This window comes from Leptosomus discolor, chromosome Z (assembly GCF_034619465.1).
Source record: "Leptosomus discolor isolate bLepDis1 chromosome Z, bLepDis1.hap2, whole genome shotgun sequence".
Classification (NCBI taxonomy): Eukaryota; Metazoa; Chordata; class Aves; order Leptosomiformes; family Leptosomidae; genus Leptosomus; species Leptosomus discolor.
Window position 1 is genome coordinate 91,335,538 of NC_141419.1, and position 27,579 is coordinate 91,363,116.

The 27,579-nt window shown below is 47.4% G+C and overlaps 1 protein-coding gene across 1 annotated transcript in view; it reads right to left on the reverse strand.

Annotated features, from left to right (window-relative positions):
• Nucleotides 1–27,579, reverse strand: part of MYO5B (myosin VB) — a 150,854-nt gene that overhangs the window by 79,275 nt on the left and 44,000 nt on the right. Inside the window, exons 5-12 of the mRNA XM_086480191.1 lie at nt 20,621–20,777; nt 17,593–17,736; nt 16,593–16,674; nt 12,722–12,829; nt 10,469–10,578; nt 8,605–8,870; nt 4,045–4,126; nt 2,347–2,487 (exon numbers count right to left, since the gene is read on the reverse strand). Of these exons, the coding sequence (XP_086336317.1) occupies nt 2,347–2,487; nt 4,045–4,126; nt 8,605–8,870; nt 10,469–10,578; nt 12,722–12,829; nt 16,593–16,674; nt 17,593–17,736; nt 20,621–20,777 (1,090 nt within the window). The remainder of the gene's footprint in view (nt 1–2,346; nt 2,488–4,044; nt 4,127–8,604; nt 8,871–10,468; nt 10,579–12,721; nt 12,830–16,592; nt 16,675–17,592; nt 17,737–20,620; nt 20,778–27,579) is intronic.

A 27,579-nucleotide genomic window follows, 5' to 3' on the forward strand; every position in this document is an offset into this window, starting at 1 on the left:
TGTTTCATTAAGTTGCCAGGACCCCCTTGATGCCATTTCAAGTCCCAGAGTATATTTATCTGCTGCTTTATGTGCTAACGAGATGACTTGTAATTACCCTATTGTGGTCCCATGCCTGCCGTGGCCAGCTCTCCCTGAGAGGTGAAATGCTGCTGCAGGGGTGAAGGTTTTCATCCATAAACTGGTGCTTTCAGTTGACAAGCTTTGCTGAAATTTTCATAAAGCTGGAGAACGCTTGCAGGTTATTATAGAAGAGCTGATTACAGGGCCCGTAATAAGGGCCTGTGACTAATGACAGCATTCCCCACTGACAGGTAAATACCCAGATAATTGGCATTTGATGTGTAGGGGGGAACAGATCTTGTGTTTCACTTTTTTGGTCCAAAAAAGCATGGATGAAAAAAGTAGTACCAGGCAGTTCTACAGCAACATTGCCCATACTCGTGCTGCTGCATAGGAATTGTTCCATCTAATGCACTGTCAGCAGCAGCCACCAGTGCCAGCTGCTTCAGAGAGGAGCAAAGGGCATTAACAGCCAATATGGGACAAGGGAAACTTTCCTTTTGGTCCTCACAACACCCAGGAGCCACTTTAAGCCTGAAGAATTTAACAGGCTTAATAGCCTCATTTGGCAGAGACCAAATGAAAGGGTGCTGAATATCAAAGCAAATAATCTGGGCTCCCTCTGAGCTAGCATTCGCGAAGATGCTGTTTTTAAGGGCATCAAATTAAGTTCTCATTTTTAAGGAGTCTTCCCAAGACTGGATTTGAAAACAGCAAAACCCCAACTCCGGCGCATTGCAAAGAGATAGTCAGTGTCGGTATGCCAGATGAGGGCTGAGCTCGTGGGACTTGAAGGCTGGGACAGCCCCTTCATGCCTGGGAAGGCAGCCCTATTGCGTGGAGGAGAGCAGCCACTTGACAAGTCACCTCCCTCCCAAACAGGGACAGGTCATACATCTCCTTAAATCCCAACAGGAACACTAGTCTAAATAATGGATCCAAAACCTTTCCCTCTGATGCAACGTGACACTCCTGCTCTTGGGCCACTGGATCTGTCCCACACCCACGGATTCCACAGAGCCAACAAGAATTTGTTGTGTCCTTCTCATCACCTTGGCTATCCTGGTGAGGGACTCCTTGCCTCACCCTTCCCTGCCCTTGTTCAAAAGCCCTTCCACAATCAGCAAGACATTTCCTGGCACTGAATATACTCAAGTCTTGATGGAAACTCTTCCCAAAGACAATTCATTGATCACGCTGTAGTAAAACCAGTCTGAGGCTCCACAAGGCAGCCACATCCAACAGGAAGGCAGCCACCATCCCCTTCCACCAAGCTGTTCCCAACATGAAAAAGGCTTATTTCATGGCTGAATTTGTCTAACTTCAACTTCTAGCTATTGCATCCTAGGGTATTTTTGTGTCAAAGGGTCCAAAAACCCTCCCACTGACTATCACTTACAACCACTCACGTGTAGCGTTCAAGTTTCTTTATCCTCAGTATCATAATGTTTTACAGCCCTAATCTGATAACACTTTCTCCCATATTTCCTCACCATCATTGCTGTGCAGACACCAGAACTAGAAAAGATACGAGCTGCTCTGCCCAGTGTAGGAGCCATTTTCATCACACTGAGCTCTCCTGTTGAGATGACCATACCTGAAGACCCTGGACTTTTCACCTACTCTTCACATAAAAGACCTTCAAAACAGGCATCCCAACTTCCCAAGAAAATCTCCCATCTTAACATTTCTTGTTCCTGGATATATTTGATAATTCATGACTGAACAAGGAGTGAACAAGGAATCCAACTTTTCTTATAGATTCTCATGAAGGTTTGTAGTTCTGACCTTTCTTCTCAACTTTTAAGCAAGGTTTAATTCAGGCTGGTGTGAGGGGAGAGGGTAAAGGACAGCAAACTACTCTCACAACATTACAAGCATCTGGAGTCTGCACAGTAAACGCAATCAACTTTACCCCAAATAACTACCACAACAGGACTCAGTTTCCCCTTGAGACAGGGAGGAACTCCAGCTCCTGGATAACACTGAAGAAATCAAAGGTCACAAGAATGGCTGTTCCCAAGTACACCCGGGCCAGAAACATGAGCTCTGGCAACACACATTGAGATCAAGCACCCAGGTCGGCAGCAAACATCTGCCAAGGAGGCTCTGAACGATCCCAAAGCAAAGCAAATGCCAACAGCGAACCCCACCCATAAGCACCCCAGCAATGCACGTGAAAGGAGATGTTCACCCTCTTGCAACGTGCCACAGGTTAAATCCTGTTCTTTAACCTTTTATAAAACTAAGAATGCCAGTGAAAAGGCGAGTTCTCCTCTTTACCTTGCACTCTTCATCCAGTAGGTCCAAGATACCAAGTTTCGCCTCTATAAGGTCTATGCAGGGCTGGTTATCGTAGAAGTCTATGAGAGTCCAAGGGATTCCCTCCTTCATGTACTCTTCTTGTTCCAGCTTAAACACATGCTGAGAGTGGAAAAACAGACGAATTACTGACCATGACCCCAGCCAGCACAGCGCCGGCCCCTTCTCCATGCACCCACTCGTCTCTGCTGGAGTAGAGTATTCCACCAGTACAGCCAGAGCCGTGGAAGCTTTAGGTGCCCTCACGTACTGCTTCGTACAGGCTCTGCCATTTACACAATCTAGCTTCTGTCAAGGAAAATAAAAGCTTTGCACTAGGAAACCATGGGGCAGGGGGGAAAAAAGGAAAAAAAAAAAGGCTTTAAATGATTTTCACTAGAAAATGACTGAAGCTGTCACTACACCTAGGTGGAAGCTGTATATTGAGATGGCAATGACATATATACCTCCAGGGCTGAGAAAAATCCCTCTCTCCTTTAGTGCTCTGCTGATTAAACTAGCGACCTGCAGCAGGTTCACAAGCGGGGAGTCCAGCCAGGGCTGAGCTCGTGTGCCCCCATCTGTGAGCACAGCTTCACAAAGAGCGCCCATCATCCTAGAAGGGATATCAGCAGCAGTATCTAACTGGCTCAGGAACACTTCTATTGCAGATTCTGATTTAAAAAAAAAAAGTCTTTCCACGGCTTATATATCTCAGACCTCTGCCCAAACAGATAAATTGTCTCTGGCTATTTCTGAGATACTCTAAGCATATTAAAAAATGATTTTTCAAATGCACTTTTTTCTTCAAAGATAGCTTTTAAAAATCTCTTCAAACATGTCATCTCAGAGTTTGAATTTATAAGCTTCAGAAGTGATACTTGGACATATTAAGATATGAATAGTGCAAATACAATCCATAATTTGCTTTTCATTTTTAGCAGCAGCGATCTGATGCATTAGATATACAGCAAATGTTCATGTCCACGCACATGCCACGGTTTCAAAGTGCCAAACCATTCCGCGGTACTTAGCTGCTCAAACTTAACAAGTTTTCCCTTGTATCCTGAAACTAATAGTAATTTTTTCCCTGCTTACAACAAAAGGAGAAGACGACCCCTTACCCGTTTCATTTCCAGTGTGGGTAAGAGCTTGTATCTAATAAAACAGAAGAATCTCAGGTTTTTGTGAGGCATGTCCAAGTGAAAAATGGAGAGTGTGTCAAATCCTCTTATTTAATACACTATTTGTTGCAGAGGTTTAAGCCACACTTAATGGGAGGTTTCCACCCATGCTTTGTCTCACACTGGAAATCAGGAGTCGGCACAAGACCAGGTTTCAGTTTAGGATTGAAACCACGCCAAAAAACCCTCAACCTTGGCCATCTACTTATTCAAAACCATCAGTGAACCTTTGCATAAACCATTTGCAAACCTGCTGCCAGTATCAAGCTTATAAATCAACCAAGCAACATTTTCAACTCGATACGAGTATTTAGTGCAATTGCAATGACCGATCACTGCCCGGGAGAGAGGCGATCCCAAGGACCACGTTGATGCCGGCCATGCGATCTGGCCACACTGCAGGTAAGCGCCATTAAGCAGAAGGCGAGACACACAAAAATCCCACCTTGATACATTTTCTGCTAAGTTTTATGGAACGTTTCCAAGCTGACCTTACCGAGTTGAACTGCTGCTGGAGCTTTTCGTTGGCATAGTTGATACAAAACTGTTCAAAGCTATTCACTTCAAAAGTTTCAAACCTGCAAAGCAATGAATAAATCAGCATTAAGCGTTGCTTCGTCTCAAAATCTACTTTTCTCTGCAACGGTGTCATCTGCGTGATGGGGAACATCAGTTACTTAACTGACTCTTCACATTCCTTCTATCCTAGATCGACATTTTATTCCTCATTCCCAAAAACGTCTATCTTTCCCTGCCACAACTCCAGGGATTCAAGAGGTCTCTTCTGCTACACACGAATGAGATATTTGGTATGACTGTAGCTTCCTGCCCACCAGGCAGTAGTGCTGTCTGAGATGAGAAATGCAGCAGCCTCTCTCAGGGAAAAATATTATGAAATATTAAGTCCAAATATATTCACTGCAAAGGTGATGGAGAAATAGCAGCTGCTTTCTTAAAAGACCCAACACGGTATTCTTAATGCAATTCAATAGAGCAGAAAAAGAAGGTATTAAATTTGTAATTATAGCCTCTATTGCATCCCTGACAGCACAAAAATTAGATACACGTGAACAAGTGACTTCTGGAAGGGAGAGGGAGAAATGGCGCTTTCAGCTCCAACTCCAACGCGTTCCTTAAGAGGAAGTTTGGTGTTCGTCTCCGTGATCCCCCTTCTCCAGCACGGCTTCACAGCTCCCCTGGCCAAAACATTATCCCACCCCTCCATGGGCCACTGAACCGAGCTCAAAACTGGCTTCCCAGTCACAGTTAGAAATGAAAAAATATGCAGCTTTAATAACACAAACTACAAGCAAGCAGCAGAGAGCCAGCAGAGCCCCTGGGGCGGCCGGGGCTGAAGCACGCGACGCCCAGGGACCGGCACAGGGAGCTAGGCTTGCTCTTAAAAAATAAGGATATTTTTCAGCTACCATAGGGTATTATGTTATTTATATTTCTATTTTTAAGGCATAGTTGGAAGGGGGAGGAAAAAAAAGTCTTCGACACATGACTGTAAGGATTAAATGAAGGGAAGAAGTGGCAAGGCTCCTTGTGCTTAACGAATAAGCTGCTGTAATGATAAATGAGCAATGAAATAATTGCTTGGGTAATAGGTGCTGTAGGAGCTGGCAGAAGAGTCTTTAAGCACGAAAATGAAGCACACACCCCCCAAAAATCAGTATTTCTGGTACTTTCTGAGGACTCCCTGGCTGTTGGCCATGCGATGCGGCTATTCCCCAGGTATTACGCAGTGGTAATGCCCTCACCATACGAAACATCTGAGCCCTTGGGGAAAGGTGAGGCAAAAATGCAAAAGGAAAAGAGGGAATGGGAGAAAGGAGCTGCTTTTGTGCTTTTAGCAGCCCCACAGCCCTCGAGGAAACCTGGGATCGCTTCCTCCTCCGCCTGCCCCGGCACTGCCCCCAGAGCCAGTGCAGCTCGTGCCACACCGAAGTTGCTCAATCCCTCCCTATCCCAGGAACTGAGCTTTCATGCAACACAATCTGGTGTCTGGGTCCAATGAAGGTTTATATTAAACACACGGGCAGAGCCTCAGTGATGAACGTGTCCTTGAAGAGCTCCCGCTGTGCTCGATCTCGGTTACACGGCCGTCACGCCGAGCAGACCGGTGCCGTCAAGCTCCTGCAACTAAAGGGATGCGACTCTCCCAGGTCTCCTTGGAAATACCAACTCCTGCAGGTTCATGATCAGAGCAACAGGGCAAGAAAAGATTTGATTAAATCAGGAACGGGGAGGCACGGCGAGCTAGGCAGAAAAACGCAACGAGAACCAGGGTACAAGAGGAAAAGATAGCAGAGTGGAAATTCTTTTTCCACTTCAGAGGCGCCAGATGTGATTTATGAACGCTTTCAGCGAGTGCTGGCCGGAGGCAGAGCAGCTGTACAACCCCAGCTCCAAGGGAGACTTCACGAAGTAGCTAATTGACGGAGTAGTTGGGTCACCAGCTCCATGCACGCCCTGGCCAGGAGGTGACTGCACTAAGACGACATCCCAATGAGAAAAGCCAATCAACAGCCGTTTGATTTCTATTCATTTTAGTGCACTACATCCTGGTGCAAAAAATAAGAATATTCACCCCTCCAACCCATCACGGTGGCTCCCAGGAAGGCACATCCCGGCTTGGGGACAGCTCTCACGGGCAGATGTCAGGGGGTAAATGCTGCATTTTGGCTTCTCTCCTGTTCCCTATTCTGCTAAATCTGCTGCAGCACCAGGGTTTATACTAAAATATTTAAAGTTCATAAATAAGTCCAGCATACAGCTGGCTGCCTGGGTGCTCACACTTCCCTCCACACGGCAAACGGAGGAAAAACAAGTCGTCCCCGCCAAGCCCAGGAACGCCACACGAATCCTCTCTTCAGGCTTTTAGTGCTGCACCCTCTCCCCTCAATGCTGACAGAGAATTAAGGATGCGGAGTCGAGCATTAGAGGGTTAGGAGACAAACCTCACAGGTCTGCACCCTTAGTTTGGACCCCAGAAACCCCACCCATGGGGACAGCCCTCTCCCAGGAGCGCTGGGACAGAGACGCTCTCAGGGTGTCTGGGACATGTGGTGAAGGCTGCTTGCAGGCTCCCCGCCTTTCTGGCTTAATTCCTCTCCCAGAGGGAAATGAAAAACAACAGATATTTGGGAAAAAAAAAAAAATCCAGTATTTGGCAGAATGCATTAAAACTCCCAAATAACCTGAGTCTGGGGAACCAAACCACCTTCAAGGACTGCAGAGAGTCAGGTTGTCACCACCCAAAGTGCCTGCATTGTTAATTACTCAGTATTCAGACAGCAATAACACCTTCTGAAAGGGATTTATGGTCTCTTTAGAGAGACTGGACTCACACACAAGCATTACGGCCGGGAGCGTGGACACCCTTCCCCTGCAAACCTGCCCCTTTCATAGCACCTGCAGGTCCTCATGAAAAAAAAAAAACAAACAACTGCTGTACTCTGAGGTGACACCAGTGCTGTAAAAGCATCTGCTGGCCCAGGCGCTGGACGTGATGCACAGGAGACCTGCAGCTAAGGGAGGTTTTTCTTCCACACTGACAGGTTTTCAAGCCCAGCTTAATCTTTCATGAGCGTTATCCTCAAGTCTCCTCTTATTCAGATTTCTGAAAGACGGCGTCTGATTTTCTAACTCAGACATCCAATTTTCTGCACTGACCTACTGTCGCCAACATGGCTCCATCTCAAAGCTTTATTTATGACATCCCAGCCTGCAGAAATCTCTATTTTTAGCAACACTGATGGGAAAACAACTTTTCCATCTCCTATTCAAATCAGACCCGGCCAATCCCAGCCGATGATTTAAGATCTTCCAGGTCCTGCGTTAGTGTAGGACAGACACTAGCAAACCTCTGACACCAACCTCACCATCTCAAGCCATCCCATTGAAATCACAAACCAAAGAGGACTGTATTCTCATCAGACTTGATACAAGTGCTCCTGTACGGCAGCAGTTGCTGATGGGGATGAGCAGGCAGTGGGCAACGCCGATGCTCCAGCACTGACTTCTGGCATCCTTTCTGCTGCCGTGGCTGTCCAGCAGATGTTAAAATCAACATCCCAAACACCAGCAGCTGCAGAAACCCCACAGGAGGTTTTATACACCAAATCTGACATGCCTTACAAGGAGTCTACCATTACACTGCACATTACAACTGGATCAGGTTGCTCAGAGCCCCGGTTCAGCCTGACCTGGGATGTTCCCAGGGATGGGGCATCCACCACCTCTCTGGGCAGCCTGTGACCTCTCCCTTGTCCTTGCTTCCCAGAGAGTCAGAAAGGGATGGTGCTGAAAGAGGGGAAAACCCAAACCCAGAAGACCTCTCCTTTTCCACCCCACAACTGGCAGAATCCCATCCTTTCTTCTCCACCTTCTGCTTCTTCGCAGCACTTCAGCTAAGATGAACTCTTCCAAGACAACTCTCTCATCCCTTTTCTAACAGCGCTCAAGTGCCAGGACAACAGGCTGGACAGTAACTGGTACCCAGCTGAATTTAAAGCAGCTCATTGCCCGAGGCCGCAGGCTGCAAGCCTTGCCCTTGGTTATGGCGGAGCTTTTTGCACCTTACCCCGCAACTGCAGGCTCTCAAAGTCCTCTGAAAGCTCTCGCTGCACAAGGGCCCTGCAGCAGCGGTTTCACGGCTGAAGAAGCAAAGTAGTTGCCTCAAATCCCACAGTAACTCCAGGCAGAGCCAAGCACAGTCTCTGGTCTCCACATCAGCACCTTTACCCCTAGCTCATCTTTAAGCCTGATGCTTTAAACAGCAAGCAGGATGGAAATCCTGAACGGGAACGGTATGGGAGGTAAATCCCAAAAGCCAGCGCTCAAACAGATCTGCGTGCACCATTTCAGGGACAGGGCTATCAATCTAGAGGAGGATCAAAACTACAAACCACAGACGACTGCGCTTTTTTTGCGTCCCTTTCTATTATTCCCATCACCTGCCACAAGCCAAGGTCCAGCGTGCACTGCCAGAAGGGTAAAACAAATCAGAAAGGACTCACTAAACAGTCTTAAAAGCAGAAAGCGTGCCTACCCGTAGATATCGAGCACGCCGATGAAGGAGTGCTGCTTGACAGTGGTGTGCAGGGCCTTGTTGATGTGCTGCACGATCCAGTTGAAGAGCTGGGCGTAGATGTGCTTGGCCAGGGCGTTCCTGGCGTTCACCACTTGCTGCACAGACATGGTCTTCACGTAGGTCTCGGCCGTGGTGACGAGCTTGCGATGGCAAAGCCAGTGCTGCATCTGGCTGTGCTCCACACCCAGCAAGCTGCACAAGTTGTTCAAGTGCTCGTCCTCGCTCTGGGGGTAACGAGAAGCAAAGTCACCAGGTTGGTGATACTCCAAAACTGGAGTTTTAACACTAGGTTCGCACATCAGCGCAAGAAATCAGCAGCATTTCCAAACCCTCTAGGGAAATACCGTGTTTCTCTGTGGTGGATAGGAAACAGAAAAGCAACGAACAGTCATCCCGTTGCACTAGTTTTCATGGACACGGATGGAATGGCTCAGACAGAGCCCTGAATGGTGGTACAGCCTATGGCTTTGCTCTGCTCTGGCTATCCTCAAGGTCTCGATTTTCATAAAGAGCAGATTTCCACAGTGACTGCCAACAGGAAAGTGCACTTTCCACTTTACCCCTCCTTGCGCTGCCACTGCGCCGCTCCTTCAGAGCAACCTTGAATAAGCCTTACGTTAAAGCTTAGGGTGTGCCATTGCACCGTGCCTTTTACAAACTAACCCCATGTTGAATAACCAAGTTGCAAAATCTGCGTTACCAGAAGGGCTTGTGTTTTGCAGAATCAATAAAATGAGGTGTGAACTTCATTTTCTCTACTGCATTGTATTTCCACCACCCCCCCACAAACTAAGACAAGGCAGTTCTGAGTCTCTTTTAGGCTAAGGTAGCGGGCACTGCCTTTTGGACAATGAGAAACCAATTTCCCTTCCCTCAGTGTAGTAACGCATATCTAAACAAAGTAAATTGTTTCCAGTTAGATATGTGCACATACAGAAGCTGGGTGGGTCTGGGGATGGAGAGAAAAATGCATTTTAAAAGACTTCCAGGACGCTTTATTGCTACGATACCTTTTTGATGGTGGATTCAAAGACATGACAGGATTGATTTAATACCACGCAATTATATCTGAACGTAATTAAACAACATGAACACCATTACAGAACTCAACACTGTTGGAGCAGACCGCTTTCACATACCCACGTTGCCAAATATCAAGCAAATTACCTCCAGCATCTAACTAATTGCACACCACATTATCTCAAGGGTACCACTACAAGTGTGTGTAGGACCCATTTTAACACTTTAATTAAGAACAAACGACCAGTCTGGGATGCAACTATCATTCACAGGACAGTATTTTCCCTATAATCACTTTTTTTTTCTTCCTTTCCCCCCTGAACAAACACAGAAACAGAAAAACCACCAGCAAGGCATCCTTAGCCTTATTTATTCTTGCTAATTAACTGTGCAGCGCTCCTTTGGATATTGCGTGGTCACACCACAAGCAGCAGCCTCACAGCTTTGCCTGTAGTTGTAGAGCACCACACCTTCTGCTGCCGGGAGTCACTGTTCCCCCAATACTCGGTGTGCCAAGCCTTTTAAGGAAGCAGAAGTCAGAGATGGGTTGGGAAGTGAGGCAGTAAGCGACCTTTGAATCATCTCTCTTATGGGCTTGCTAGAGAGAAGAAATAATGCACTATCTTCCAGGAAAAACAAAGCAACCAGGAAATTATGATGTGTTTTCAAAAAAAGCAAAGAAAGCCAGGAGGAAAAGGGCTTTCCACCAAAGGATACTGCTGCAAAGCTCAACACATCCAACACGGGCCGATCTATGAGCACACAAAGCTCCCCGTGCACCCCACTCTTGCTTGTGACCTACCGACACACTGCAGGCATCGCCGTCTCGTTCCGCTTGGAAATCCAAGTTCCCTAGGTGCAGAATGGCAGCAATTATCCTAAAAATGGTCATCTGATGAGATTCCTTCACTCCTACGGGAACAATTGATACCTGATTGTCACAACAGAAAAAAACCTGCAATTTTCAGTTTATTTGAAAACGCTCGCGGTGTTTGACTTCCTTGGTGTTCGGAGTTGGTTTTCAGAGTTCTCGGACCTCTCACAAAAAACTCACCACAAACTCTCAGTAAAGGCATCGCTCAAAAACGACAGCAGAGCCTGCAAGAGGAGCTCCTCATGCTATTTCTTTACCCCTAATGGTTGCATCAAAGCAATTTTATCGCAGATGGGTTTAATACTATTGTGAACGTGCGTGAAGCCAAGGATGCTACTCCGTAACGATCAAAGGGGATCAGAGCTACAGGGGCTCTGCGGCTTTCACAGAGCGAGGAGTTGCTTCTCTGTGACCGTAGTCCAACAACAAGATCTCGCTGACAACCGAAGCACAGAAACGACAACCTACTGCCAGCCTCCCACAAAGAGAAGAGAAAATTAAAGCCGTGCACGTGAGGCACAACGCCTCCAGGCTGGTGCTGCAGCAAGTCACCAGGGAGGTGATGCGAAGCTCTGTCTTACAGTCCCCGGTGTCCTCACAGGAGCTCCGTGTTACGGGTCTTCACTGAGGGTGTAGGACGTTACTGAGTTACATATTTTTCTGGCAGGCTTCTGCAGCAGGAGCTTTGCTCAGCAGCAGCCTGTGCGTGGCTTTCTTGCCATACCTTGCATTTTTACATCCCAACGGGGTTTTGTGCGCCCCTTTTGTGCTCAGGGCTGGTGTCCTAATTATCCACCCAAGGTCTGAGACATCACCCGCTGGCTTTTTGAATTATCAAGAGCTTCCCTTTCTCTCTCTCTCGGGACTTTTCTGTTATCTGCACAGTGAGAAATGTTTCAAGGTTACTTAAAGGAGCAATGCTCTGCTGTAACTTGGCACTCTTAATTGGAGTTAAGCCTGGCTAGGATGGGGATTTGCAGATAAATCTGGCTTCTCCTTGTTACACATAGAAAGGCAAGACTGGAAAGTGTAGTAGCAACTTCACCAGGCCCTGAACAAAAGCAGACAGAGCTGGAACACACTGAAGGACAATGAGGAAAGGCAGAGCCAGGGGAAGCATGTGAAGAGCAGGAAAACATCATCAAATTGGCAGCGGAGGAAGATGCTCACATGGTGCTTCACGGGGAGCAGCAAGGAGACAGGGGGCCTGCTTGAGGAGGCAGAGAGGGGAACCAAAGAGAGTCTACACATGGCAAGGGGATGGGGATAGAGTTCCCTGGGGATTACAGACCCCAAGGCAAGTCTGGAGCAAACAATGGAGTCGTATTTTTTGAGCAGTTAACAGTTAAAGTCACACAAGCTGGACAAGGGGAGGGTTAAGACAAGACCCTGCTGTCACCCCAAAGGAAAAGAGACTGAGCCCGTCTAAAACACAAAGAGGACAAATTTGGGGGAAACACAGTTAGAACAGTTGAAATGAGTCTCCAGTGCCTGAGACGCAGCCGCTCAGAGGGGATTTCACAGCTGTCTGTGAACACCACGAGCTCCTCTCCCAACATACGAAACGCAATGGAGAGGCACCGAGACTCGGCAGGATTTAAAAACTTGGTTTTGGATAAATACTAGTAAACTGGGAAAGTTTTCCCCTGCAAAAATTGGTCTTCCTTTCAAACATCCTGCTCAACTGCAGCACGCACGGGTGGTTGTCGCAGCAGCAGACTTTGCAGCTGGCCATGCAAACGCGGACTCTGCCCAGCAGGGATGCACCCAGCTCATTATTCCCAGGAATCAGCTAATCGGTACCACACTGTGATGGTCCCAGAAGCGACATCACTCCCAACCCAAATACAGATTGAACTGCAGAGTAATAGCTCTTTTCCTGCTTGTAAATAGGATAAAAAAATAGCAAGTCAAAGCTGCAGCACAGCTTTGACTCCAGAATGGTTTGTTTAGGTTTCTCTTAAATTCAGCATCCTCCTCCATTTCACTGCTGCTTCGCAGACCGCTGTGAGAAACACTGCTGCAGCTCACGCTAAAGAACAAGGGAAAGCCAACTAGGTCAATAGGAACACAGATTTATACCTCTTAGTGTTACAGGAGAGCCGTAAAATTGAGGCAAAATACTGAAAACGTTTGCAAAAGACTTCTGCTGGGAAGCCTCCAAGCAGAGCAACCCCTTACCGAGCAGGGTGAAGGCGTGCCTGGTTTTCTCAAAGTCATCAGCATCGTCCACGCCCTCGATAGACGTGTCACCGCCCTGAGAAGTGTAGAAAAAGTCTTCGGCACATGCTAGGAGAGAAGGAACAGAAGAAACGCATCAGCAAGCAGGAGCTTTCTGGAGCATGCCCTGGGATGCCCCCTGCCCCCCATCTCCTTCAAATTACGGTTTACTTAGAGATGGATGAAGTATAACCTTGATAAGTGACTGGAACTACTTCTTGCAGTGATGAAACCCCTCCCCCATGCAAAGCCAAGTTCAACCAGGGCAGACCCATGGTATATTTGGGATTTGAATAACTGCTCTATCGCACGCCTGAGGACTATTTCAAATACTGAGGTTACTGCTCTCCATTTTTTTATCCTGTTTTACATACCCGTGACCCGTTCAGTTACTTTAACACTTTTCCCACATAATGCCTTAAACCTGGGGAGCAACGGGAATGGAGAATTGCTCGCAGTGCCGGCATTACACCGCTTAAGCATCTGTGCCTTAGCAAAGTTACTTCAGGACGACGCAAAGCTAAATCCTACAGAGACCGAGAGGCATTTCAAATGCAGATACAACACGGAGAGAGAGTAGGATTTATATTCACTTTAAAAAGCTTCACATGCAACCACCTCTCTTTAAAACAAGGGCTTATTTGAGGCCAAAACCACTAAGATATGTGCCCAAAGCTGCCACCCTAAGTCCTGGCAGAGCCGGAGCAGGCTTGGCCCTGAGGAGGACTCGGGGAGCCCAGGAGGTGGACAGCCTCCCCATTCCCCCCAGAATCAGTTCTTAGCATCAGCTTCAAGTTGTTTCAAAGGAGCGACTTGCCAAGAAAAGCTCAGAAAGATCATTAATACTCACAAACATATTTCCCAAGGATCATGAAAATAATGAGAAAAACAACCTACTGGGCGTTCTACATCAGCCTGCTGGTAACCTTTAAAAATCACTGCAATCTGCACATTTTTTGACTCATATTGCCACCAGAAGGTCCCCAGCCCTCCCGCAGGCTTTTGCATTAGCTGTACTTTCAGGCTGCAAGAAAAACATTTAATTCTTTTTGGCGTAAAGCCCTGAGACCTGGAGGTTTCGGTAACTCCGCTCATTGCTGGAGCATCGGGAATAAGGGGCAGAAAATGCTGACTGGGGCCAGAGAGTCGATGTCCATCGTGGTCCCCCCAGCACAACGGGAGCTCAGCCAGGTTGTGATGGAGCACAACACATTAACAGCTTGATGTCGCTGCGTGTCACCCCGCAAGATGCAGCCAGGCCTGGCAGCGGTTGATGGGATTGGGACAGCAGCCTCCAATTTTAACCAGCCACATTGGGATCTGTTTCTGCCTCAAGTCATCTCTGGTATAACCGACTCCAATATTTCTATTTCAATATGTGTGAAATGATTTTAATAACCCCAGAAACCCTTTGATTCGCTGCAAACATATTCCTGCTTTGCACCACTGCCCAGGCATCGTTCCGTTAGACATCACACTTCGAAAGGCACCGCGTTGCACGCCGTCTCCCACATTTTAAATCAAATATATTTACTTCCTAGTTTAAAATCAAGCCTTTAGGATATCTCTGACTGAAGAGCCAACACTCACTGGTTTGCTCTGCTGGGCTCATGTAAGTTTAGAGACTATTTGTTTTCCAGCGTTTTGCAATATAAAAGAGAGTAACAACAATTCTTTGCATGTGCAAACCCAAAGGAGAAGCAACAGCTCCTACTCTTGATATGGAAAAATCTATGTCCTGGTCTCTGTCTAATAAAAGGTGGATTTTCACATGAAGACACCCCTTGTTTTGTATAAGCCTTGGGAAGAAAAGGTTGACAGCTAGGTAAGGTGCAGCTCACGTGAGTAAATAAATTTGGGGTTTGACTAGTCCTCTTGAAATACAGGCTAGTAAATCTGATGCAAAGTTGGTAATGAAAAAAAACCCCTCAAAAGAAAGAAGAATAAGTGAATTGTGCCCTCACAGAAAACTGTCCAGCAGTAATTCCACGGGTCAGGGCGATACAGCAAACACACTAACACCACGGAAAAGCGCAGCCGGAGACTGACACACGCTGACAACATCAAATTTTGATTAGAAATGACACAAGAAGGCTTCCTTGGGCTAACGGCCCTGGCACCCACCTCCTCCTACACCGCCAGCTGTTGCCATTGCACATTCTCCCTTGAGACACTGAAGCTGAGAGCCACAGTCACAACAGCACAAAGATGTCCTGGGTGAGGCACCAGGAGAGCAGGGAGCTCTCAGCCTTCGCTATTACGACAACTACAGATGATGCTTTTAGAGAGCTGTGTTGAACAACACTGGTATTTCCTCTGATCCACGTGTTCCCAAGAAGAGAAAGGTGGTTTCACAGTCAGAGCTCTCCAATATCAACTCATTTCCCAGACTAGGTTGAAATAATTTATGTTTAAACTCTTAAGACACCAGCGGACAACAGCCGGACAAAGCTACCCAGGGTATCTTTGCAAAAATGAAGTGCATAAACCCACGGCAGAAACTCTTGGAAGTGCTCAGAGATGTGCTGTGGGGTCGTGTGAGCATGCGACAGGACCAAACATGGGCTCTTTGGCGGTAGCTGGGAAGCCACTGTCAGAACATCATAATTTTGGGACCCTTAGAGACCAAAAGGAGCGCCAGGTCCATCACAAGCCTTGACCTACGGAGCCACATTTCACACTACAGCTGGTGCACAGTGAACCATGCAAAAATTTCACCTCCCACCCAGGTCTGGGACAGACATTACGGTTATGCCTAGACAGTCTTAGAAGTTATCTTATGCCTTAAGCAAACTCATGGATGTGGTTGTGTGGTTTGGTGTCACCAGGCAGAGTAAAGTAATGCACCAAGGCTTCCTGGTGACAACAGGACAAGAACAGGAGTGCTTCCATTTCAGCACCAACACTCGGTAGGCGCGGTCAACATGCTGAGGTTGACCCAAAAAGTCATTAACACAAGCCCACAATTACCCAGAAACCGAAAGCCTCTTTCTCAATCTACCACTTCTCTGTAGCCACGACGGAAACCTCTGTGAGACTCTACAGCAGCAAGATGCTCGGGATCACAACCTCCCTTCCTCATCATTTTAAATACTTAAAAGCATGTTTTAATCCTCACTTCTCTTTTTAAGCAACAGCAAATATGCAAGATCAAAAATTAATTACACCACATCTCCGCACCCCCTGCTGCAAGTGAAAAGCCTCTTATTCAGTGTCTTACAGAGGTTTTGCTGCAAATCCTGAGGAAAAAACCCAACTCAGGATGCATCCCAGGAGGTAAAAAATGAAAAAATACAACGGATTCAAAGGACACAACAGCTCCTGTCAAGACTCTGGCCAGATCAACCCATACTCACACTTGATTTAAAAGACAGATCTTCATGCAGGTTTCGTACAACATTAACACACAATCTCACTGCATCAGCTGGCATCTACCATGTGGTTCACCGGAGTTCTGCAGGCAGTTTCTACAAAATACACAGGCTTCTTCCACCATGGATAACCTCCAGCAACAGCTTCTACCCACCAGCAGCGCCTAACGGCACCGACGAGTGCAACACAAACTTCACGCACTTCATGCAGCAAGCTGCTGTGCAGCAGAGGTGACGAGGGCCGGTGTCATCCAAGGCACCACATCCCTGGAGATGGCGTGAGCAAACCTGTGCACCACTGGGAAGAAGCAGCCCTTCAAGCTCACCTCTGGTTACCTCCTCCCACTGAGAGGGCACGCACCACCTCACTGATGACCTGCATTTCTAACCCCACAATGTTTGCCTGTTGCCATCAAACCCAAGCAGCAGCCACGGGGGCACGGGGAGGTAGAATTACTTACTTAGTCCAAGGTCTTTGAATTCTGGAAGACTTGCTGAGGCACAAAGCTGATAGAAAATGTGGTAGTTGCGCTCCTCCTCTGCCTACGGGGGAAAACGCTGAGTTAACAGAGGCAAGGGCTGCCCTGACCCCATCCCATGCTTCCCACCATCAAGACCCCCTCAGTGCCACCAAGAAGATGGGGACATTTTGCCACTTGGGAGAAAGGAGGCAACAAGCCTTGCCCACACCAATGTATGTTGCCTATCTTGCAGAGAAAATAAATAACTTTATACTACCTTCCACACCTTATCCCTCTCTGGGATAACTGCGCTGAGGTAGCTAGTAAGCACCACGTTGCAAACTGACAATCACATAAAAAGAGGTGACCTACACTCAGGGCTTCCCAATGTCATTTGTTTTTAGGACTTTTGTAGCTGTTTGTTTGTTGGTTTGGTTTTTTTCTGTAAGGACAAAAGTTTTACAGGTGCTTCTGAGCTAGATTGCAAGTACAGATCAAGAAAGCTTGTCCCGAGTCCTGCACAAGAAACCCACGGGATGTGCGACGGCAGAGCCATCAGCCTCCACAGCCTTCCTCCTGCCTCTCCTCCATCTTCAAAACTGAAGACTCTTGTCTGCAATTTATTCTTCCTGGCTTTTTATGAGGCTCAGTAAAAACCTCAGCAGCTGGCACAGAGCCAGGCTTGCCATCCCTGGCCAGCAGCCAGGCCAGGAACAGCAGTCCCTCCTCAGGGCTCCAGCCTCGGGTAGACAGAGGGAACAACCAGAGGCCAACTAATGTGTCTCCAAGGTACCTATTCCTTCAGAATGAAGTCATCTGGTTGGGACCATCAACAACAACTGCAAAAGACTGTGCCTGAAAGACACGTCTGGAAGCTGTGTCCACCAGGAAAGCTACTTTTAAAGTTATCTTTTTTTAATCCATGTAAAAAAATCCAGACTATTAAGTTCCTGGAGGTCAGCATCCAAAAGAAAAGAAGGAAAAAAGCACAACTCCTCACCTGGAATACAACTCGTGATTTTTCCAACAGATAAGTCCTCATGTTGGCACCAATGATGTGGTATCTCTTATCAAAGCCGATCTGAATGTACTTCCCAAAGCGACTGCTGTTGTCATTCCTTGTTGTTTTAGCATTTCCAATTGCCTGCATGAAACAAAATTAAACATCCATTTTTAATTTAATTTTTAAAAAATATTTAAATTTGTAATCGCTGTTACACAAACAGTCACGGGAGGATTTAAGGAACAACCTTTCCCACATGCAGGAGGCAGAGCAATGACACAACTTTGGGGAGGACTCTTCACTGAAAATGTGGCGTCTCCAGAATTTTTATGGCAGAAAAATGCATATAAACAGCAATGAGTATTTGTAGACTAATTAGATCATCAACACCCCAACAGCCACAGCACTCCTGTGTTGTCTCATAGGATGACCCCACCTTTGCTCGTGAACAGTCAACACTGGCAGCTTTCCTGGAGGGGACATGGGCGATGAAGCCCTGCGAGAGGGAGGGAATGAGCTGCCATCCATCTCCAGATGGTCAAGCTTCGGTCCATGGATTCGGTGACATGGCTAGAACCACTCCGTGCCTCTCCAGCACTTACCTGTCACCTCCTGGGCAGGTAATGCTGCCACAGAGAGTGGCAGAAGGGAGAGGAGAGAATCCAGCCCACGTGCAAACATGGGAATCCATCAAGCAGCCAAAGGAGCAACTTGTGGTGATGCAAGAAGGCCAGAGAAAGACAATATTCCCTTTCATGGCTACACCAGTCTTACTTTCTACCACCATTCCCCTGTCCTGAAGATGATGAGCCTCAAGCAAGCACAGCAGAAGTGGTGGAAGGGATTGGACACGTACAGGAAAGAGCCCTCAGGCACCTCTCGAAGGCTGGCTGCCTTTCCCAGGCTCTCCTTGCAGACCACCTCTACCTACAATGCAGCTCTTGGGGAACCCCCCCAGCACGCAAGCTTAACAAGAACCGCAGCATTACCTACAGCATCACACTGACATCATCCAAAACTTCTGATCATAGGACCTGATGCCTCCAGCTGCCTGTAGTGGAACTCCCAGCTCCCCAGGGAATTACTCTGTGCAGTACAGTGCTGCCTACACCGCAGAGGCTGTTGCACACGCAAAACTGCTCCTGGCTGCCTGCCCCCTTGGCTGCTCCACCTCTCCTTCAAGGCGGCCCGATGGCCTCAGCATCGCACTCAGAGCAAGCCCTGCCCGCTCCCTGCCCTGTCCACCTGCCACCAAGCCAACTCCTCTGCTAACTAATGCACCTCCTTCCCCCAAAGCCCATTTATTTACACCTTTACCACCCCCTTCCCCACCGTTCACAGCAATCCCAGACCCACAGCCCCCACTTCCCACCTCCAAGCCCTCCAGCACGCATCCCCGACCGTACATAAAAGCAGCAGGACAAAGGCAGAGCACACACACTCCATTTCTGCCCATAGCCCAGTGCCCATTCACCAGGGAAATAAGAAGTTCACAAACTGCTACAACAAACGCTAAAACCAGATATTTTGCACGCTGCGTTGAGCATCCAGAACACTATCATCACATGCTTTGATTCCTTGTCTATAAAGCAGAGATACCTGCCCCATCTCCCAGCAGCAACATCCAACCCATACACCAAACACAGCACTACGGCCTACTTCACGACACGCACATCCCTCTACTCCATCTTCACACTTGAACTTTGGGGGTTTTTTTGCAAACCAGGCAGTTCTCTTTTATGGTTTTTGCGTGGGCAATGTTCTCACCAATTTCCAATCAAGACAGACAGGTTCCCTGGCCCCAGCACTTTGAAATTACATCCAGTACCGAACACAGGCAAGAAAATGAGAGCAATAAAATTATGGGGTCATATAGAAGAACAGCATGCGCTATGAATTTTTCCTTGGATGCTTTTAAGCATTCCCAGGTATTGCAGCTACATTTCACAGAGGCACAGGAGATGGGTGAGGAAAGGAGCAAAACAGCGTGAAGCCCCCGCTGCAGCAGATCATGGAGTCTCCTCTGCCAGCCGTTCACCCGCGTGGCTTTTCTTGCTGCTCATCTGCACCATCCCTTGTTTCACCGTTCCAGCTCGCACCCTACATCAGACAGCACCATGCCAGACCCTGCGTGCTGCCTCTCAGGCTGCGTTTTCATCCTGGATCAGCCACCGTCTCCGTGTCTATTAGACCATTTGGCCACGAGGCACCGCGGTGGGAAGCCTCCCTGCAGGTCAAGCCAAGCCTAAGGTTAAGCGCAGGACAACGCTCCACTACAGCAGCACTGCTGTCTGCCTTTAAAAGAAAGTCACACAAGTCTGAAGTGCTTAACTGACTTTGGAAAAGCCCAAACCTTGTCTTCATGCTGACTCCAGCATTTTGCAAATAAAGGCATCTGACTCCAAAATCTATTTGGAAAATGGGATTTAGGCACTCAGACATTTATTTTCAGCATCTGGTCACGGTGCAATGAAGCAAGGCGGCTTTTTCCCATTATTTTATATTTATAAACGGAAATTTTTTCCTTCAGAGCAGGGATTTCCCTATAACGGGACTTGGTATTCCCCTATATGATGGATAGCGACAGAAAATTAACAAAAATAAAACTGCATTTAAATATCTCAAATAGATAAATCCCCTTTTTTTCTATTTCATGCAATTAAAGAAGATTAGGAGGTACCACGCCGTGGCAAAAAGGAGGAGGAAGATGAAGATGATAAAATACTAATGGTGCTGGCAGCACCGCTCAGGCTCTCCACTCTGAAGCCCTGTTAAAGCCCAGCTCCCAGAGCTGTGCTGGGGATGGCACAGGCTCAGCCTCGAGACCACCAAACAGAGGAGTAATTGGGATGGGCTAAACGGAAGGTATCAGCATATTTCTGCATTTGCCGTCCAGCTCAGGGCTGCCGTGAGGCTGCAAATCAGGTCTGGTTCACAAGCCCCTACGGCTCTCGCTGTTTTTGTGACTTCTGGAGAGACACAGTGAGCACTGCAAGCAGGACAAAGGAAATGATGGAGCTTTTACCTCCATAATCGGGCTCGACGCAAGGACTTTGGCTTCGATGTTGGTCTCGCTGGCAGAACCACCGACGGTTGCGAAGAAGCGCATGGCGTATTTGGCAGAGACTGTCTTTCCAGCACCCGACTCCCCACTCACGATGATGGACTGGTTCTTCTCATCCCTGTTGCGGCAGAGAAGAAAAGCTTTTGTAAGTTAATCCATTTTCTTGTCACTAGTTTGTTCGCATCAGGCCACAATCGTCCACCTTCGCGTCTCCGTCTCCCTCGCCTTGTTACCACCTACATTAATGTTGCTGGATTTATTCTGGACTCCACCAAAGTAATGGTGGATAATACACAATTGTGACACCTCTCAGCTAAAACGTAAAGGACACTCTCAACATCTCCAGAACACCTCCGTGGGCTGGCAGAGACAGCGGGAGGTGAACCCCTGCATGAAGCAATGCTGCCTTCTTCACCCCTGGAGCTTGTAACCCAGCATTGGAAAGCCCATTCCTTACACGCCGCAGTAACAAACCTCTGCTGCTTGACATTTGTCCGGAGAACTATTATAATCTTCTAATTAGCTTCTAACTATATATTTAATTTTTCACTCTAACACCTTCGCTCAAGCATTTGAGACTTTGCTCAACAAAACATGAGCCATCAGTTGTGAAACGTGCTCGAGTAGCCTATTGCTGAGCTATTTAAACCATAGATACCCAGAAAGGTGCCTCTACGCTCAGAATATGTTAAAAATATTGAAGCTGTGAAATCAAGCACCCTAAAATTAGGACATAGCAGAAGTCATTTGGTTCCTTATGCAATTACATGAACATCAGTATTTTTACATGTATCCCAACATCTGGTTAAAACTTTGACAAGGATAACACAAAGCCTGTCTCTGACATCAGACTCACACCAGCTATTCACCCCCAAATCCTGCCATATTGTAAGTCACCTCACCAAAGAACAGAGGTACTGCTGGGACGAACAGGTAAAGAAAAAGAGGATAAAGAGTTTAAAAGCAATTCCTGGCAGACATCACTAAGTAAAGTTTGTTCAGCTCCTGAAGCTTTGCCAAACAAAGCTGTTTTTAAGAAGGACTCGCTTGTTAAAAGAAGGATCAGGCAGCCTTACCCTCTCCAAGCACACACCAAATTTGCTTACGAAAGGATACAGGTGTATCAGCACCAGGATAACAAAATTCAAGCAAATATACCCCGGACCTTTTTATCTGCATGTATGAAAATGCTTTGCAGGAGTGGGAAGTGTTATCCTGGCACCAAAGGGCTGATGCAAACCCTTCTCCAGCCATGACGGGAGCAGATACCACCGCCCCATCACTGGGCTGGTGCTGGGTCGTGTGAGCAGCTCTGCCTCTCCAGGCTGGACGGGATCAGAGCTAGGGCAGACCACCAGATACCTGCAGGGAACAGGACTTTGCACGGGGAAGCTGAAGGCGCATCACCTTGTGTAGCTTTTGAGCCTTGCATGGAGCACAAGACTCATCCAAATGGCTTTTTCCTCGCAAAATTACTCACTCACACACAGAAAACCCTTACACGAGTCATCGTGGCTATATTAAAATACACAGTCCTCCCCACCACAGGTGTACAGTGTGACCCAATAGATACGTCCCAGTAATTAATCAGTTTAATGAGCTTGAGCTGCAAGGCAGAGAAGGGCCAAGTCACTAAGGGGAGCTTTCTTCATGAGAACTACATCCCTCCAGGCAAAGATCTGCCGGCACTGAGAGCAAGTGCCTCTGCTGCAGTGGGATCTGCTCCCCAGCGCATCATCAGCACATGGCAAACTCAGCACCTCTGTGATTTGGCCATGGAATTTGGGAAGGAGAGAAAGTTCTTCACTGCAGGATTTGATATAAGCTCCCAAAATACCAGAGCTACTGGGGCAAGCTGTAAGTACGTAATTGAGTGCGGTTTTAAATAAGATCAAACTAAACTTCCCAGACTCTGCCCGGCTTTCATGAATCACAGCCGAACGTTGGCACACAAAATCCTATATACGAGTGCAACAACGAATTTACACCTTGCAGTTCCCTTGACATCAGGAAACACTGTAAAAATGCATTTCAATTTAAGATACTCAGTTCAAGTTTATACCAGCGAGAGATGAGAAGAGACACTAAATGGTTGCTGTATACCACTCTTACACTTTCAACAAACATACAAACGTGCTGCAACACCACACCATTATTCTCCTCCACTGTCAGGCAGGTACATCTTCATTCCTTCTGGGGTCAAGATAATTGGTTTGGAAGAAAACCGCAGTCAAGCCAAACACGTAACATTTTGGTGCAAACCAAAACTTTGCAACACTTCCAGCAGAAGAGGACTGGTGAGCTGATTTCCAGACGTGCCTGTATTTTTCAGGGATCAATTCATAAAGTACATATTAACCCATCCTCTGGCCAGCTCCACCAGCAAGAAGGCAAGAGGAACCTCCAACCACTCCAGCTATTAGGCGGTTAATGCAGAAATACCAGCCCTGAACCAAGCACAACCTCGCCCAGGCAGCCAACAACCCTGAGCTCCCGGTGACTCATCCCGGGTGGGGACAACCTGTGCATCTCACCGAGGACTTGCTAAGTCACGGCTGCATGCCCTCCGCACGTCTTGGCAAAGCCACCGTCACTCTCCCGCAGGCAGCCAGCTGGCGGGACTCGGGCACGGGGCTGCCAATGCGTTGGTCTCACACCCTTTAGACTTCCATGGGTGTGTGACAAAGCTCTTTTTGCAGCATGAGCCATCAGACACATGAACTCAATGGAGAAAAACCAGCACCAGCTCCAAAGCGAGGAAGGAAGACTAAGCACCAAAACCAGAATCATGCTGGATAAACCCATAGCAGTGGTTCCTGGGACAGCCAATGGCAGTGATTTATCACGGTTTATCTTTGGATAAAGTAGGTAAGAAGTTTCACGTCTGCTTTGATCACCTTCGTGGACAACCACTTGCTGAGCTCCAGCAGTGAGCATCCCACGTTGGACATCAGTAGGATGCCACTCATGTCAGCTACAAAGGAAGGAGCAGACACAGAGGCTTTGTCACGGGCTGCAAGTGCAGATGAACGGACTATCCATCATCAGAGGTGGGGGAGAAGCAGAAGAAAGGGGGGACAACCAAGATCTCTGCCAGCAAGCACTGGCCCCGCAAAAGAGCTCTGCAAATTCAAAGGTGGTTTGGCTTCGAGCTACGCTTGCCTAAAGGTTACTTGAGAATTGTTGCTTCTTACCCTTCTCAGTGTGACAGGTACTGCCCAAGTGGCACATTTCAGGAAACATTTCCCCTCTTTTTCTTCCTTAACCCAGAAGATGAAAACTACACCAGTCTGGGAGAGACTCTTTGGTTGAATGAAGCCAAAAAAGCTCAAATAAGAGGAATTACGCGTTACTTGGCATCCAGCCAGCACTGCTACAAGGTAGCAGGTTGTAACCTGTTTTTCCCTATTGAAGATTCATAATTAAGACCTCTCATTACCAATTTTGACCTCTTTTGTAACTTCTCCATATCAGCTATTGGGGTTTGCCTAGCTGGAGGAGGCAGAGACCAACCCACCGGGGAGCCCATCCAGGGAGCTCTCCAGACCCACAGTCTTCCCCAGGCTTCAGGTCCCATCACAAACTGCCTTTTATGTAGCATCCCAACCGGTTTCTTCCTCCCTCTGGCTTGTCTTTTTTCAGAAGTACCATCATTCTCCAAAAGACACCGAACCTGGGGATTAAAAAACACAGCCAACACCATTTACTGCTATTGCAGCCACTCTGCCAGGACACGTTTTTCCAGAGTTTCTCAAGAACTTGCCCTAACACCCGATGTGCCGCTACATGAAACGGGACGGGTGGGTTCTCTGTGGCACAAGAAAACTTCTGGAGTTGTATCATATTAATAAAATAAAATACTAACAAAGCTGCTGGCTTCCAAGACAGACACCAAGGCCACTCAAGCTCCCGTGCTTGCAGTAACAGGTCTCTTCTCATTGCTTTTTTCGTGGAAAACACACGTTCAGACATTTCTTTGCCAACTTCAGGAATAAAAGCCTTCAGGAAAAAAGGCTACAAAGACTATCCCTTCTTTGGTATACAAGTTAACCAGCTGCTGGTGCCAGCAGGGAAAGACAGATGAATGCCAGTGAGCAGCTGGTAGCCAACAGGCTGCTCAGTAAGAAGAAATAGTTAAAAACGGGCAGGACTTGTTTGTACTCAGCGTGCAATAATAAATACTGAAATGTTTGGCCATTGCGCAGGTGCAGTATGCCACATGGCTGCTTGAAATATAGTAAATTTTGGCAGCATCAGCACAGAATAAAATTATTATGGAAATAAAGCCTGGATAAAATGAAATGTTATGGGTGGATACCAGCTCCGCTGCAGCATGGCAATGCTGTCACATCTCCTCCTAGGGCTTATGTGGCTCCTGGGCACCTCGGGGCTGCCATCATGGCTTGTTATGCTGCTACCACGTGCATCAGTGGTTTTCTCCCCGTGGCAACATGCTCACACTTGTCCAGCAACACGGGGCGCGCAATGGGCATCAGGCTTCAACGATGGCCAAAGATGCTGTTCCCACCACATGCCACTGCTACAGCTCAAAACTAGGTATGAGGCACTTGAAGATGTAACTCTCCAACCATCACTCCCATGGGTCTGCGGTACTTTTGTTTCTTCACTTAGAGCAGCTTTCCAAGACGACCTACTATGATCTGAGCTACAGCCTCCATCCACCAGAGATGCTTACAAAGCCACTAAGGCACAGAAATCCAACCAGAACAAAGTCCAAGATTATTTCTTCAATGCAAGGGGCAACAGCACCTCCAAAGCTGAGGGCTGCTAGTGTTGGTGGTGTCTGATACAGCCTATGGACCGCTGTCTGCCTGTGCAATCAGAATGTTTTGCCTCACTTTGCTATTTCAAGGCACGCTCTTCAAGCAGCAATACCTGTTCGTAAATTGCTATGCAGGTGAGTAACACATCTCTTTCTTCGCAGACATTTGTCACGTTATGAGCAATACCCAGAAAGACTCTCACCCTTGGCCACAAACACAGCAAGAGATGGGCGAGGCGTCCAGCCCAGCAAAACAAACAAGGCTGTCACTGGAGTTTTCACAGGATCATAGAACGGTTTGGGCTGGGAGGGCCCTTCAGAGGCCATCTAGTGCAACCCCCCGCAGCGAGCAGGGACATCTTCCACTGGATCAGGCTGCTCAGAGCCCCGTCCAGCCTGACCTGGGATGTTCCCAGGGATGGGGCACTCACCACCTCTCTGGGCAGCCTGTGCCAGCGTTTCACCACCCTCATCGTAAAACATTTCTTCCTTCTATCTAGTCTGAAAGTCTAGTAGATATCAGGTTTTTTACAAAGGTAACATCTAAAAGTGCTGCCCAAGGCAAAAAGTAGTCAGTTGTCAACAAAGAGAAAGGACACTCCGAACAGACACCCGTGCTGATTAGGCCTAGCTGCTAATTACCAGCCTTTGTATCAAGGAGACAGATTTCCCTGCTGGTTTAAGCAGCCAGTACTCTCAGCAGCAATGCAGAGAGCACCGCTACCTTCGCAGGTGCCTCCAAAGAGCCTGGGAAAGGTGTGTAGAAATGGCCAAACTTCAAGCCTGCCCAGCTGGGCACAGCTCTCTAACCGTACGAAGAGCTGCACCCATTTCAGTTGCATCAGAGCAATCAAGAGGTGAGACACTACTCAGTGCTTCCGCACGCAGTTCTTACCCTGGGAATGTCATTAGTCATTGCAATATATGATTTCCCATCAATTTACCTGGTTAAGTCAAGGCTGAACATCCCTGGGAAGGCCTCATTGCAGAAAAGGGGATGGCCAAGCCATGGCAATAGCAAAGGAGTTGAACACAAGGACAGTGATGGTTCCCACCACTAGTTCCCACCACCCCTCTGTCAAGAAGAGCTAGAGCACGTCTCAGTGCACATGTATACGTCCAAGATCCTTAGCCTGCACCAACACTGCTTGAAAGCTGGAGTATTTGAAGACAAATATAACCGAAATGTTCTCCAGACCTAAATCACAGTCAGAATTTTTCCAAACTCAGCTTTCTTTAAAGCAGTAACCTAAAGCCCTGAGAAGGGACCTAGAATTTACAGGATTTGTTTTCATAGTCATCTCTTGAGAAAGCCATCACTGGCACCAGCAGTTTAACCAAACCACTGCCCAACTTCATCTTGATCTCAGCAGCGAGAGCAAAACCAGTTGCACTAAAAACACAGCTTCTGAGAAGGAAAAATATCTGAAGCAAACGAAGGCAGAGCCAGACCCTGTGAATAAGTATCAGGGGTCACTGCAGCCCTAATCCTGGATCCAACACTAATTCTCCATGTCGTGGAACGAGTCAATGAGTCTCTCCGCCGTGGAAATCATATTTAACCTACTTCTTTCAGGATGCTTGGAGGATTAGTGTTCATAAAGCAATCTGAAGATTAAAAATGCTTTAAGTACCGTAGTTTGAATTGAGCCTGACCACAACGAAAACGCCCACAAAGCCCCTGTTGTTGCACAACAGGCTCTAATACACTTCTGTATTGACAGTGCTGCACAGGCTGAAGACGAGCATAGCTATTACACTGTGTTGCCAGTGACATGTAAAAATGCAATAATTTAATCACCATTGGACTGCATCCCCCCAAGTGCTAACGACAGCGACGAAAAACTGAGAGGGTCTAACTCTGCTTTCCAACGAATAAGCAGAAGTTGCACACTGTGAAGATAAAAATCAGAGTGTTTCAGCAGTGTAACACAGAGAAGAGTCGCCTCTGAAACAGCCTCTGAAGCCAGGAATTGCTCCCGTTTCAGGGGGATAACTGGAATTTGGAGCAGCATCGCTGCTGAGAGGGGCAGCAGCTTGTTTTACTTGTTGGCTTTAATTTGAGGTTTTAGAATATCACGTCTGGTGTCGTTGCTCAACACAAATATGAGAACACAACTTTGGGGTAGGCAGACTT